Consider the following 14,903-nt stretch of genomic DNA (forward strand, 5'->3'; position numbering starts at 1 on the left):
CTTACTCTATGTAACTGACATCACAGTAAAAAAAGTCTCAATTCTGTTCTTCCTCAGGACCTTTATTTATTGAGAGAGGAAGCCACTAGAGAAAACAGTTTACTTGAACATTTGTATACACTTCACAAAGTTAGGGGGGACTGCTGTTATCAGTTTTCATCAACTACCCAAGCTGTCGCTCTCATCCACACCATTTTTTTGATAATGTCTTAATGCAGCAACTGCATTTCTAATTATCAGAGCTTGCAGGCAGCCTGTTTCTTGCAGAACATCTAAAGTTTTAAAGACTTGGGAAATATGCTTTCCTAATTTAAAACATCACATTATGTCCTGCAAAAGCTACTGAGAGACATCTAAATTATACTGACAATTAGAAAAATGACATCCAAATTCACCTTTCATATGCTTTATGGTGTTATGTGTGTATGACACATGTTGGTACTAACCTGATGCAGTGAGAGTCCCTGAACAACTACTCCTTTGGAACTGTCCTCTCTGACTGCGAGAGGGCCTGCATTGGCCAGCAAGTCTCTGATCTGTTCATTGTAAACCTGCAAAAACAAAACAAACCCCCCCCCCCCCAAATATCACAAAGGGCAAATCCTTCAAAACTGAGACTGAAACTGGTTAAGACTCTTACGGGTATAAGAGTTCATACTAAAATGTTAAAAGTGCGATTACAAAAGGAAATAGAAAAACATGAGAAAAAATATACCCTTTAAACTTGGTCATTAATGCAGTGTGTAACTGCTACAAAGTGTGGTTTAATTATCAATGAATATTACAATTGAAACCCTTCAGTCATAGTCTGAATCACTTCACAAAAATAACGAGTTCTGCCCTAATACAGAGAACAAAAAGAACAAGACAAAAATAAAAACAATAGAAAATTCACATATTCACCTCAAGATATGAGAATGCCACAGCAAACTCTTTCTCTTCCTTGGCATCATCCATGCGTTTGAACAGTTCTTTCATGGTGCGGTACATGACCCCAGGGTCATCTTGTGAGCCTAACATGGTGTGTGTCTTGCCTGCTCCAGTAGCACCGTATGCAAACACTGAAATTGAATTGCAATTAAAGACAAATTACTATAGAGTAAGACATGTAAATATACCAATGCTTCACAACACAACAGCAATATCATTAACTAATTTGGCTAGAGCACAACTACAAATTGCAATGTCAAAAACTTAGACTGCGAATATACTGTACTTCAAAATGTGGCTGAGAAAAGCCGTGCTTAGAGCGAAATGCCTTTGTTAAGTGAGCAAGGTAGCACAAGTAGTGTGTGGCGACTGCACTGCTGAGCTGCTGTGGCGCGGCTCATGCTAGCCTCATCTTTTTACATGGAGTTTGCCTTTGACAATTGGGGGTGTGATGTAGAAAAAGAAAAAGAAAGCACACAGGAAAAAAATGCTGGTATGTCAATATAACCATTCACAGGTTGTTTTCAAGGTGGTTTTTGTCAAAAAATGCATGTGTCATGGTAAAAATAGGCCAGACTCAAAATCTCTGAGGACATCGCAGCCTTGCTTGAAATGCTTGTGAGACGTGCTAGTCATGCCAGCAGTGTTGCTGCCCTAACTTATTAACATGGATGCCAAAATTAAATGCAAGACGTTCCACCATGCACATGTGCTGGTCACGCAGCCAGTGTGTCCAGCCTGTAACTAATAAAAGTGAGATGTTCTAATCAGCATAGAATTGAAAGTGGCCCTAAAGTAGCTTTAATCCCACACCTTTGAACAACATGCAATTTTAACGTTTTGAGTTACATAGTACCATTCAACCAAGACAAGCTTGGTGGTAAACATTAGTATTCCCACGTCAAGTATATATTCAGTAGCTAGCTACTTTGGTACACCTACCAAGGCCTGCAGTAAATTCCATTTTAATGAGAGAAAACATTTTTTTTTTGAGAGGTGATGTAAACTGTCTGCTCATTTTGGACACTGCTGTTCATGGTGTTGATTGTGTAGCAAGCCACTAAAAGGTGTTTCTTTTATGTTATGTCCACCCAATATGCACAAATGATGGCTCTCTGATAATGCCATACAGTTCAACAGCACCACAAACTACATTCTCCAAAATCACCATACAGTAAAATGTTTCAGGTGTATTGAGATTCATAGCTGATCCGAGTATCTTAAGTGGACCACTGATGACTCTCTATAGCCAAATCTGTTTTTGTGCCCATCTGTGGCATGTGCACTAACTTTCAAAATTTCCCAATTGTGCTGATTTAAAACACTGCAACTGCAACGTGTTGTGAGCTTGTGACCAGCAAGTGAACCCTGGAGCAGACAAAGTAAATTAACAGCAGCCAGCAGTTTCAATTAATGATACAGCAGCATGAGTCAGCGGGCCATGCTGAGGGGGGAAAAAAATTAAAAAACACAGCTCTGAAGTGGTGCTCTTGTGGCACTGCGTTTGAACTTCAGTATTTGGTCATGCTGGAGTTAGAGAGAGGCAATCAAAAATCCATATTTACTGCAACAACAGATTAGGTCACTTTACTGTGGAGACTGCAAGGGGGCATGGTGGGAATTGTGTTACCTTGTGATTAGTTTTGCGCTATCTTAGAAGAAGTTTCCGTTTGATCTGTAGAGGAAGGCTGAGCTGTGTTATGATGCAGTATTATGTATTGGACCACACCCGGTACTAACCATAGCCAGAGTCTGCATCATCAGCTGTGGCTGGCTTTGGCACATTTGATAGAAAGATAACTAGCAGCACAATGAAACTAGTTCACCTAGGCTCTCTCACTGGCTGCTTCTGTTTATTGTGGCTGTGTTATGACTGCATCAATGATAGGGCAAGGTAATATACTGTTACTATATCATTATCATGATATGAGACTTTATATGGTCTTTAGAATTTAGATATTATATATAAAATGGGTGTCATTTTTTTTTTCTGGTTGTAGTGGCCACATTACAGTACAGTGATGTCATTATCTCAACTGTTCTACTTGTCATAATACTTGCCTTTACCATCTTAGATATTAATAAGGATTTTCTCAAAAATCTCATTGTGGTTTACGATTCTGTTGCCTAGTTCCAGCATTTATAAGTGCTTCTGATGAGATGTTTTAAGCATTGTAATATAGCTGTTTTTAAGAGCTGCAACATTGAGTACATGCAGGGGTTGCTTATATGCTGTGAACTGACATAGTTTAACTGGCGGAATACTAAAGTTAGCTTTGACCAACAGTCAGGCAGAGCTGCTACGGTTGTAAAAAATTACTATAAATATAATTTAGGTAGCGAATATTAAAGGAGTCAGATAGGGTTTTACTGAATGCTGTAATAGAGCATGTGTGTATTTATTTGTTACCTGTGCAGTTAAATCCATTCATCACACCGTCCAACACTCCTTTAGTGGTGTTCTCAAAGATGTCCACTTGAGTAGAGCTCTCGCTGAAAACTTGGTCAAAAACAAACTTAAGGTCTTTGTTAGCCCTCTTGTTGACATCTCTGTTTCTGTTTCGAACTCTTTGTGACCCAAAACATGATATGTCCTGTTCCTTGGGGTCGAATATAAGCATGTGGTTATCAACAACCTGGACCACATTACGACAGTTTTCACGTTTCTCGTTGTCACTGGTTGGCCTCACCCGAACGACCACCTTTACATGACTGCACACATCATTCGCCATTGTGGTCCGACTGCAGTGACTTAAGTTTTGCTGCAAAACCAAGAGGGAAAAAAACAGGTGAACAAAATGTTCCATACTGGAAAGTGCAAACATCAGTATAATTCTTGATGATATGTGTATTCAATCACGCCAATAACAGAAAGAAACAGGACAAAAATGGACAGACGATAGGACGTGATGCAATTTTACTTTGTGTCAAATGCTCTACAGATCTGAAGCAATTTCAGGTTAGTTAGTAGACTATATAAAATTCACCTGTCTGGCCTAAGTAATCAACTGATTCCTTCAGCATTCCCATAAATGATGATTTTAATAAAAAAAACTCATTGTGTTAATATTTTTTGAAAGTACCAATAGTCATCCCAACAATATTGTTGCAATATAGCTGTCAATGTACTTGGTCAGACATATTGTGACATTTGATTCTGAATTCTGTAACCATTTATAAGTGTTTTTGAGAAGATTTCAAAATTTCAACATAAATATCGTACATCACCATATGGCTTACAAATATTGTAATATAATTTTAAGGCCATTCCGCCCAGCTAATTTAATATCTAAAATGTTTTGTCCATTCTCATTCATTGAATAAGTTTGGCGTAAAAAGCATTGGTTTTCGTCAGGTGGACATTATAAACTGGCAAGTATACACAAGATCATACAGGTGTTTCCTATACCTGGGTGTGCATGAATGTGTATGTGTTATGAATCTACATGCACACTGTCATGCCTACCATTGCAGAGGACAACATCGATTCCAGTGCTCTATTGTTACACATTAAAAAGGGAATACATTGCAGTTACATTATAGGAACTAGGTCGTAGTTCCTATTGTTAAAATCTAAGTTAACGGCCTACAGTCCGTTGCCACAATGAGGCTGTATAAAGGCATGATGTATCCAGATCTTGTCCAACTATTAATGCATAGTAACTAGTCTCAAGCCACTATATAAAACACGCGACAGTGTCTATAATGTTATCTTACTGTCGTCTTACACGATAGCATAGATATCTGACTTACCGCATGCAATGTAATATGACGTTTGTTAAAGGCGTGACTGCAACGTTAACTTTGCACAGTTGGCTAGGCTAGCTAGCTAGCTCTCGCACAACTTCCAACGACAAACACGTTAGCATTGTTCTTCTCGTCACGTAGAATGTACTTGTTTGAGCTCACGTCTTACCTTTTGTCGGAAACGGCTATCTTTCACCTCATTACCGCGGTAACGTTTTTCAGAATTGACACAAGGAGTTCGTGGTAGAACAGATAAATTCCCCAGCGACGCTCAGGTGGCCATAGCTAGCACGACAAGCGCCAATATTTTCAAAAACAAGCCCTCTTCCTCCGTCGCAGCAGATTGGACGCGAGTCGTTGGTAGTTGGGCGGAACGGAGTGACGTAACGGACATGCCGCTGCTGGAGGCGGGGCTACTCTCTGCTACTACGGTAAGCTACAGTTAACTTCCTGGGCTGTAGACAAGGTTGTACTTTACGCTTTACCTTGCTTACACATGTTGTAAATACATGTGAGTGTACTGTTGCGGTCCTGTATTTGTTGACAATTTGTGTATTATTATGCATTGTTTTGCCTATCCCTGCGCGTGGCCACCCAACATGGTGGCATAGCAACAATATCAGTCGCATCGCCCTGTCTTCAGCTGATCCAACACCGACAGCTACCACATACACGTGATAGAGAGCAAGGACTGTGTGCTAAACCTTTCATAAGACCTCTTACAGTCCCCACTATGTACTATATTTAAGCTAAACACATCGATTACAAGTGTGTATGTGCATGAGCACGTGTTAAAAACACTATAGCACATTTTCTCCACGTTAGCAAGGTAGTTAGCTATCCTGCTTAACCCCAAAACTGTGCGTTTGTGTGGTAGGCTGCTTAAAATAACAACAATCCTAGGGTTACCCATGCTTGGTTAAATGAAATCGCCTTGCTGACAGCTAAAACAACAGTGCTGTAAAGGTAACAGTACTCTGACCTGCACCCACTCGCAAAGCTTGAAGGGCAAACACTACGTTTTACACAGAGTGAGTTTACAGGTCAGAGGAGTACTGCTGCATATGTGTAAAAACGTTGTATAAACCTTTTTGCGGCTTTGGAAAAGGCTGAATGCAAACTATTGAACTGTCTCCAGTGATGTCACTTAGTGGCGAAGTGGCCTTGTGGGTAATGTTGGCATCAGATTTTGAAAAGTAGTCCACTGGTGTAGCACAAAAGCGTTACATTAAAACCTGGACACAACCTTGGAGACTGAGCCCTGTCCATTAATATGAAAGCGGCCCAGTGGTGTATGAAGCCAAAACGGCTTGACTTCCAGGTGATAAAAATACCCAGATCTTCTGTGTTGTGGGGCCCAAAGTCGTGCAAACCAGAGACTTCCACAGACCAAACCGACTAACTTCCAGTATAGTGCCATCTAACTTGAATGGGGATAAAATAGTTTATTTGTGTGGCTCTTCTAGTCTTTCCAAATTGTATTGGACTGAATGGCTCAAATTCTGACAGTGAAATGAAATGAGTCATTTTGCAAGGGTTCAAAAAACTGATCCAGTGTTGTAGAGACGCTTCTCTCACAATGTTAGCTCACGGTAAAAAGCCTTTTGAGGCCCAATGCATCCTGTGACGCAATTACACAGTCTGGCTTCAAAGCCTGGCACTCTTCCCGGGGACTTGGTTTAGCATTGTGCTCCTATAGTGCCGTACCACTGTTAGAATTATTATTGACAGTTTGAATATTGATAATCAAAACCGGTATTGCAGAACCAGAGATATCACCTTTCATCAAAATTTGGCACAAAATAATTCACAAGTGATAATAAATGCACAGTTTGCTCCAAACATACCATCATTCATTTGGCTCTTATCGCCAAAGGATAGCTTACTTTACTGGATGAATGTAATGTATTATATCTATGAATAGGAATGTTATCATAGTGTGTATGAGTAGTTGACTTAGATTCCTGCAAGATACAGCAGATATAGTCCACAATCTGACAGCAATCGTGGCTTGTCACTCAATATTTTTATTGCCAACACTTGCCATACACACACTTGTTGAGATTTTTCATCTTCTTCACATATTTTGTTGTATTGGAATCATTCATCACTAATGGAGCTCTAATTTTCTATACATCTTGTTGCCAGGAAACACCTGAGTACCTTTAAACCATCTGGCTTACTTTGGTGCCTGCTGCGGGCATTGTTGTTCACGTAGACTGCCAAAATGTTGAATCAAGCAGCCAGATATGTCCTTACTCTCCTTGGTGGTGTTGCAGTGTATCAGCCACACTTGTGTGCTGCTGGAAGGTGATTTCTGCTGTTTTGCTTAGACACCCATAGTTGGAGAGCTGCTCATGTCACTGAAAAAAGAAAAAGAAAAATCTCTTCCTGAAATATCAAAACTACATGATAAGTCTGCGTCATAAAGTTTTGTCCATACGTGCTTATGTTTTAGGTCTAATAGTGTTGTTTTAAATTAAGTACTTGCCCTCTACATAGTAGTTACATAGCATTACTGTAGGTAACAACTTGATATATATAAACTAGATAGAGAACTTTAAGATGATAGCATAGTAACTACAAAAACTTACTGTCAGTAAGCTTAAAGTCAGCAGTCACCTGTCACTTTAAGTCCATAACTCCATTACCATATAACTTAAACCTTCAACATATTCACTAGTATTACAAAACCTGTTCCACCTTATTGGTTTAAACACTTTAATTCTGCTTATAAGACCACATAACTTATTTACACTCTTATTTTCTCCGTAGATCATCATAAAAACCATGATTTTCCACATGTCTGTGCGCTGCAGCCCAATATTACGGAAAACAAATCTGGCTGTGTGGAGAGCATGGAGGTCATGGAATTTAAGCCAGCACTCTTCTACCGTTCATGCATCTTCTGGTCCTGGACCCGTGGACAAATCTGAAGAACAGTCTTCTGTGTCAACGGAAAAGCCTCCTCACACTCCTGTCATGCTCAAAGAGGTGCTTCATTACTTAGACATCCAACCAGGTCAGGTAGGTTTGTATGTTTTTTGGCAGGCTAGTTAGAAAGTAAATGTTTGTCTGTTTGAATGTTCTTTTTAATGTGTCAAAGATTAATTTAGGCCAGATAAGTGCCATGTGAAAGTATCTCAACAAAAGCCTAGTCATCAACTGGTATATTTCCACATTAAAGGGCTCCTTGAATGTCTTCAGCCTGTTGGCAAATCTGATGTTAGCCTAATTTGAATCCCTAGGACTGACTGCCCTCACTGATATTAGCAAGTGATTAGGTTGTATTTGTATTTTCAGGCATTGTTATCCGGTCTGCCTTGGTTGCTGTGGTAATGGCATAGGCATGCAAACTCAGACTGTTCCTCTGATGTGTGTCAGAACATTTGAAACACCTGTCAGTGTCCTACATTTCACTTCGACACCACCAGTAACGACAGTCTCTTAAACTACAACAGAGTTTATTCAACATCTCCTTGATAGCATTAATAACCATATATATTATAAGTGTCACACAGATACGATTTATTGCAGGGCTGTAAAAGAATACGTTGGTTGGTTTTGAATTAGATAATAAACATCACACTAATCACAACACCTCAGTTATATCTCTTTGCAAACCGAAGCCAACTATTAGAAATGACCTCTTTAATAACAATTGTTGTCTTCACAGAGATTTTGTTTTCTTGATTTAAAAAAAAAAAAGCAGTTCACCCACTATTTTAATGACTTGTTGTTGTAAAAGCACACATGAATTAGACAGGGTGCCAGCAGCTTGGCTTTCACTTAATGTATGTACTACCAGGACAGATGGGCATGAGTCAAAAGCCTTCTGGTGTGGCAGGCAAGCATAGGAGGGGAAGTGATGCCCCCCCCATATAATGCATGGTCATGGCAGGTGGGGGCCATGGGTCAACAACTTAGTCAAGAATTGCGCCACTGTAAGGCTGTTGGCAGGACACAGGGTGCTGCGTCGCTCCTGTCTGAACTTTAGCACCTCTAAACTCCTCCGCTGCCCGCCCATTTGCCAACTGTCCCAAGACAGCTTGCCAATCAGATGCTATTAAAGAACAGTTTGATAGATTTTGTTTTTTTGTACAGTACAGGCTGTAGACCTCACTTAGTGTGACATTCTCTGGAAATATTGAATGGTAACATTCAGAAGTCAAGATTTAAATGTTGCTTGAGTGTTAGTTGATTTATTTATGTGATGACACATATGTGATGTTGCAGTTTCACTGGTTCTATAACCACAGCAACCTGATGAGGGTGCTGACACATATAACACGTCCACATAGCTGAATTATAACACTGTAGACACGGCCACATGCCCTGTCAGTCTCAGTCAGGCAATCACAAATCTGATTTCTGACATGACTCTCTGACAGAGCTGCCATTTAAGCAGTCACATTTGTGGTAGTTAAGTGATGGTGTCATTGACAGACCAATTGCTGTGAGGAAAAAAAAACCCTACCCTAATATCAGACAAATGTTAACTGAAAACACTGAGGGCCGTGGGATTAATGATTTCAATGGCTATTGTAAAATAATCACCAATATGTGATTGCTCTTGTCAGCTGAAGCGGCGTGTGTATGAATGGAGTACTTAGGCGATGATGGGTGTCAGAGCGAATACTGCAGTTAAACCAAAGTGTGTAAATGGAGCCTTTCAGTGCCCTGCTGCCTCCCACACAGGACGTCTGGCTGTAAATGCGTATGCAGGTAGCTAATTTGCACTGATAGCCTAAACTATATTTTCTCAGTCTTACAAATAGCCATCATGCTTGTTGGATCTGGATGGATGGTGTGTCATATTTCTTTGCTGAAAGCATATATTCACTTAACAAAGAGGCATGTAGCTCAACGATAATTGACTTCAAGGTCTCATGCAACAACTTTAACAGCACTTTTCCTCACTGGTTTGATGTGTGTCTGTATGAAGCAGCACACTGGAACAGGACTTAAAACATAAAATGGGAAGTGATTTTCAGCCACACTAGCTACACGGCTCTAGAACAACTAGACTTTTGAATATGTTTTGATGAGTTGGGAATTGTTTCCAACACGGAAAAATACATGTTAACTGGAGGTACTCAAGGTAAGGGTACATGTTGCTGTAACTTCCAGGAAAGAGTGAGGAAGGAAGTCCACAAATGTGACTAAATGTAATGTGAATAAAACTAAAACATTACCTCGTCCGTGAACATTTGCGCTGAGTCGCTTCAGATATATTACCATCTGCATTGGTAGTTGTTTAATGGAGTATTTACCACCACCAAAGTCAGTTTGACAACAGGGTAATTTGTGTTAACTTTAGTTGTAGGTGTGTTTATATGCCACAAACAATTAGATTACTTTACTTTACATCAGGCGAAAGCAAGGACATGCAGAGGGTGTTTTTGTGTTTGCATCCAGGACAGTCACTAAACTCAGCACTCACCCAAGATTCCGGTTCTCTTTCTTCTTGTACCCCACTCTCTGTATCATTACATTCATAAAGTGAAGTGAAGTGAATTTCCCCTCTAGCACAATACATACAAACCTGACAGCTTTCCCCTGTTGGTAAACGCACTCTCTCCTCTCCTCCAGAACTGGCCAGCTATGATCAGCTGAGCAGTGGCTATGTCCCCTGACTCTGCTTAGCCCTCCCCACACAATAATCAGCAATCATCTTTGGATTTATTTGATAGAGAAGCCCCATAGAGCCAGAACTTCCGTACATATTGTGTGTTAAAGTAATGGTTGCAAATCTACAGTACATTCCCATCCGCTGCACTTTGTGTACTTTGCTAACACGCTAAGATAATGTACATGGTAAATGACACATATGCTATACATCAGCATGTTTGTATTGCATTTTTAAGGATGTTAGCATGCTGACATCAGCTTTAGGCTCAAAGCACTGCTTTGCTATATACAACCTCACAGAGCTGCTATAAATTGGCTTGGTGTAAGTAGTTGGGACTAGTACTGGAAATAAAGAGAAAATCGAGTACTTTCTCCACTTGCAGGAAAAGTGGAGAAAGACAAAGTGGATGAATATGGTTTAACCCAGTTTTTATGCATTGTTATCAATCATGTAAAGCAACAACACGAAATGCATGTTTAAAAAATTCTTTGTTGTAATGGTGTCATGCACCCGCCTTGTCAACTCTTCAACTCAGTAGTACTCTTGGTTAAGTATAAGAATTTTGCTGAGATGGGTGAAGCATGAGGAGTCCTCCACTGGTGCAAGCTGCTTGCGTAGGGGACCTCCTCCAGAACAGATTAATGAGCCATCAGCTGAGAGTCCAGGGGAAAAACCCTGTGCTGCTGTAGAAGGAGAAACCGCGCTGCCTACTCTTACATTTCAGTCTCAACACACTCCCCCTTGTGGATTTAATGAGGCCATAAGTGTTAAACCTACTTTTTTTGGATCAGTATCAGTCTTCCAACAATCATCACATTTTTTGAGCAGGATTAGGCAAATAATTAATAATAATTTTTTTAATCTTATTATCTCTGACAACACCTTAAGGCATTTCCTTGTTATCTGCTGATGTGACAGCAGATTAATTATTTCTCACCCTAACATGTGAGTATTGATGTTGAATGACTGATGTAGTTTTAGGATTAACAAGTGAAGTTAAACAATTATATTCTTTGGCATACATTTAATGATGTTGCAGGAAGGCTGAATAATTCTTATTTGGTTGCTTTATGTTAACTTAGTTTAAGATGAAATAATTGGTATGTGTATTGTAATTAGGGTCAACTATGTATATAACAGGACCTCTTAAATGCTGGTACCTCTTTATTAACCAAATCCCAAGGCAACTACAATAACAACAAAGAAACTCATTAAAGCAAACTGTTCATAGACAAACTTAGCACTTGAATTTTAAATCCTATGGTCATTGTGAAAGAAACAGACGCATTAATGGCAGCTAGTGTAGAGAGCAGGTGGTCGCTGATGTGGAGCCTGCACACCATAAATAGCACAAACCAGGCTAGACTCATGATGACAATGGAAATCTAGCACAAAAATAAAGCCAAACACGCAAACCACAAATCACAGGTGTCATAACTTGTTAAGGCCCTGAACCACAGCAGACACTGTCGAGTGCTGCATTTTTCACTTCCCCTGTTATTTGGGTTATTTGGCTGGCTGTAATTCGGACACATGAAGAGGCACTCTGTTCTATGGATAGATGACCACAAAACACTCCGCCAGCTGCTGCATCTCTGTGTTTTGGTTTTTTTCTTGCATTTTTATATGCAAGACTGAAGGCGGGAAGAAAAAGCAGTGCACAGTTGTGTGACATGAAAAAGTAGTCAAGTCCTTTGTCTGTTGTCTGTTGTATCTGTCATTTCCACATTTTTACAATTAATGTGGTTTTGTGGAATTTATGGCTTATGGAGGTTGTCAGGGAGGAAAAATGCATCAATGTTTAATTTTTTTTTTTTTACCAGGTACAGAGTGTACCAGCTTGTAAAGAGGGGCATAGATAGGGCTGATATGATCTTGTCTCTTTAAATTAGTTTAAAGTCCCACAGCTGAATTTTGGGCCATCTGAGGTGAGAAATGACTCTCTCAGTCTGCAGTACAGGGTGTACTTTGCACTTTTGTGCAAGGCTATTTAGAAACTTAATATACAATCTATAAAGCCTCTGTTGTAAACCTGACAGGCAGCATATACAGGAAATTTATATTTGTGTGATATATCTTTGTTTGCACATGGACTGTAGCATTTGAAATATACATTATTTCAGGTAAAATGTCACTTTCTGTGACTTTTATATGTGTTTCCTAACTTATATCTCCAGCATCAGCCAGGTGAAGTGCTGTTGTGAATACAAGCAAAGGGGTAATATGATCTTGTCTCTGCAAATTAGTTAAAAGCCTTCCAAGTGCTGTTTAGGCTATGCAGCTGAAGTCAAGAAATGTCTTTAGAAGTAAAGATGAAGTCCAAGGGAGTTTTAGCAGTTGATTATGAGTCTTTGCTTTTTGTAAATGACTTTTTAACACTGTTAGGACAGGCACTTTATAATTTCTTTTTATTATTATTTTTTAAAAATTCTTTATGAAAGAATTTGACAGTTTCTCTGTCAGTGTCTCCTAAGACAGACAATTCCTGGTTTCAGTTTGTATATAAGCTTATGCCTTTTGTGAACATCTCAACAGTTTAGCGCAATCTTTTATTTTCAGTATCAGTCTCAACTGTAACCAGTTGTGTATTTGTTGAATTTTGAACTGTAGAAGTTGTGAGATTCACAACTAAAATGGCATTTTTTTACAACACATCTTGAAATTTGTAGTCATCCGTTATAAAGTGTAACAGCCCAGAGAAACTCTTCTATCTTATAGTACTCAGAATAAATGGAATAATTGGAACAAGCAGCGTATAGTGTTCTCTGTATGAAATTTGCCACCACAACCGCGTCTGGGTCTGTCATGTTTTCTCTTTTCTCTTTTTTTTTTCTTTACACTCCTTTTTTGGGAGCACTGAGTAGTGAAAGAGGAGGCTGGTAAATAATTGATCCTTGTAATTAAACACTCCAGCCAGGGATGCTGGGGCTGATTGACGGCCAGATATTAGGCCCTTGTCTCGTAAGGTTGCAAGTTTAGTCTGAGGTTATCAGTGGCCAGAAGAGTCTTTCTCCCTCCCTGCCTCATTACTTTCATGAGTAGAACATTTCATAGTGGAGTGGTGGGTGGGGGTGTGGTGTGAAGACAGTCTGGGACTTCATTAGCCAAATGGGGTGCCTCAGTCTACAGAGCACCAAAGCGTTCAGCCTTGCTGAGCAGACAACCCGTTTGAGGGTGCTTCACCACCCTGTCCTGTTCCAGTTGTTTTAGCTCTTTCGTCTTACACATTCTTCAGCTTCTGGTTCACTTGAACAATAACTCAAACAAATAAAACAAGCTTCCCAGCACCTACCTGAACAGATGGTGTCTATCATAGCTAAGCTCAAGTAAACCTCCCTCCTACCCTCCAAACTGTATTTGTCCACCTTTGCTGTTTTGTTACATGGCTTACAAAGCTGTATATCGTACAGCTTACAGTACAGATTGTTCAATAAAGCTTAAATGCTCCCCTAAAAGTAAATACTTCTCTAAATGTTGCACTTTATTAATGTGTGATTCAATTTGCTATAACAACATTGACTGTGTGTGTGTGTGTGTGTGTGTGTGTGTGTGAGAGAGAGAGAAAGAGAGAGAAATCTCTTTACAACTGATGAATGCTCACAACATCAAATAACGGTGCATGGCACAGGGGTAAACTGGAGCAGAGTGTCCTGCTACGACATCAATTACTCAGTGTTATATTTGCATATTGCTTTAATAACAATTATTTAAATTGCATAACTCTATACTCACATGGATCCAATATTGCTAAGCTTGGTAAAAATAAACTGGAGCCCATCCTCGATGCTGAATTGATACTATTACAGCAGGTTTTATTGCAATATTTACATTTGTTCCTGGTGTGTGAGTGTGGGTATGCTAATCAGCTACATGCCCTGTGGACAGCTGGATTTAGATGACTCATTCCTGCAACACATCTTCAATTGGTGTCTGTGTGAGGTCCAACTGCATTATCTCAGTGGTCTTCCTTTATAAATATGTTCAGATAATAAGATGACAAAACATTTATAATAAGGTCCAGTTACTATTTATCAGTGTTAGGGGTTTTGGGTATGTTTTAAATTGAAAGATTGGGATTTTTTACTTGCTGCTACAGCGTCGGCTAGTTTGCTATCACCTTGTGAGTCTGTGTTTGTGTCTCATGGCAAAATGTGTTCCTGGAGACACTGTAGAGGAAACTACCACAGAAGTAATTTTGCGTACTTTGACAGGTGTTTATATATATCTGTCTGTCTGTCGGTCTCAGAACAGATGTTTGTGAGCACAATAGCGTCAAAACCATGCAAGATATGTACACGAAACTTTACAGGTATGTAGCTGAGATCAAAACGAAGCCTGAGATCGAAGATGGGTGTGGACCAACCCATGAGTACTGAGTAGTCATGGGTCGGCATGTAAACCTGTTGACTGGCATTGTGTCTGGTGTGATCCCATCACAAAGTAGTCTACAGTGATTATTGTTTTTAACAAATGGTCCCTTGGCACTCTAATACCTTCATTTTTAGCTGATTTAAACTAGCAGAAAGAGGGACTTTTTTATTGAGGCTTAGATATTTTGGATTTCTTTTTTGTAAAACACCAAGAAAGGAGAAAA

General features: G+C 39.6%; 2 protein-coding genes across 6 annotated transcripts in view; one reads left to right on the forward strand and one right to left on the reverse strand.

The window, feature by feature from the left end:
- The window catches only part of kif18a (kinesin family member 18A), a 29,271-nt gene extending 24,269 nt beyond the window's left edge, over positions 1–5,002 (reverse strand). For 2 of the 4 annotated variants that reach the window (XM_030414301.1, XM_030414300.1), the window contains exons 1-4: positions 4,847–5,001; positions 3,341–3,692; positions 904–1,061; positions 447–551 (exon numbers count right to left, since the gene is read on the reverse strand). In XM_030414301.1, coding sequence (XP_030270161.1) covers positions 447–551; positions 904–1,061; positions 3,341–3,662 — 585 coding nt within the window. In that variant the 5' untranslated portion in view covers positions 3,663–3,692; positions 4,847–5,001. Of the gene's footprint in view, positions 1–446; positions 552–903; positions 1,062–3,340; positions 3,693–4,846 lie in introns of all 4 variants that reach the window. The other 2 variants (XM_030414302.1, XM_030414303.1) reach the window with 1 other exon arrangement.
- Positions 5,003–5,022: 20 nt separating this feature from the next.
- Positions 5,023–14,903, forward strand: part of mettl15 (methyltransferase 15, mitochondrial 12S rRNA N4-cytidine) — a 59,914-nt gene continuing 50,033 nt past the window's right edge. The window contains exons 1-2 of one of the 2 annotated variants that reach the window (XM_030414305.1): positions 5,023–5,108; positions 7,453–7,704. In XM_030414305.1, coding sequence (XP_030270165.1) covers positions 5,070–5,108; positions 7,453–7,704 — 291 coding nt within the window. In that variant the 5' untranslated portion in view covers positions 5,023–5,069. The other variant, XM_030414306.1, reaches the window with a different exon arrangement.

This window comes from Sparus aurata, chromosome 4 (genome assembly GCF_900880675.1).
Source record: "Sparus aurata chromosome 4, fSpaAur1.1, whole genome shotgun sequence".
In the NCBI taxonomy this organism is placed as follows: Eukaryota; Metazoa; Chordata; class Actinopteri; order Spariformes; family Sparidae; genus Sparus; species Sparus aurata.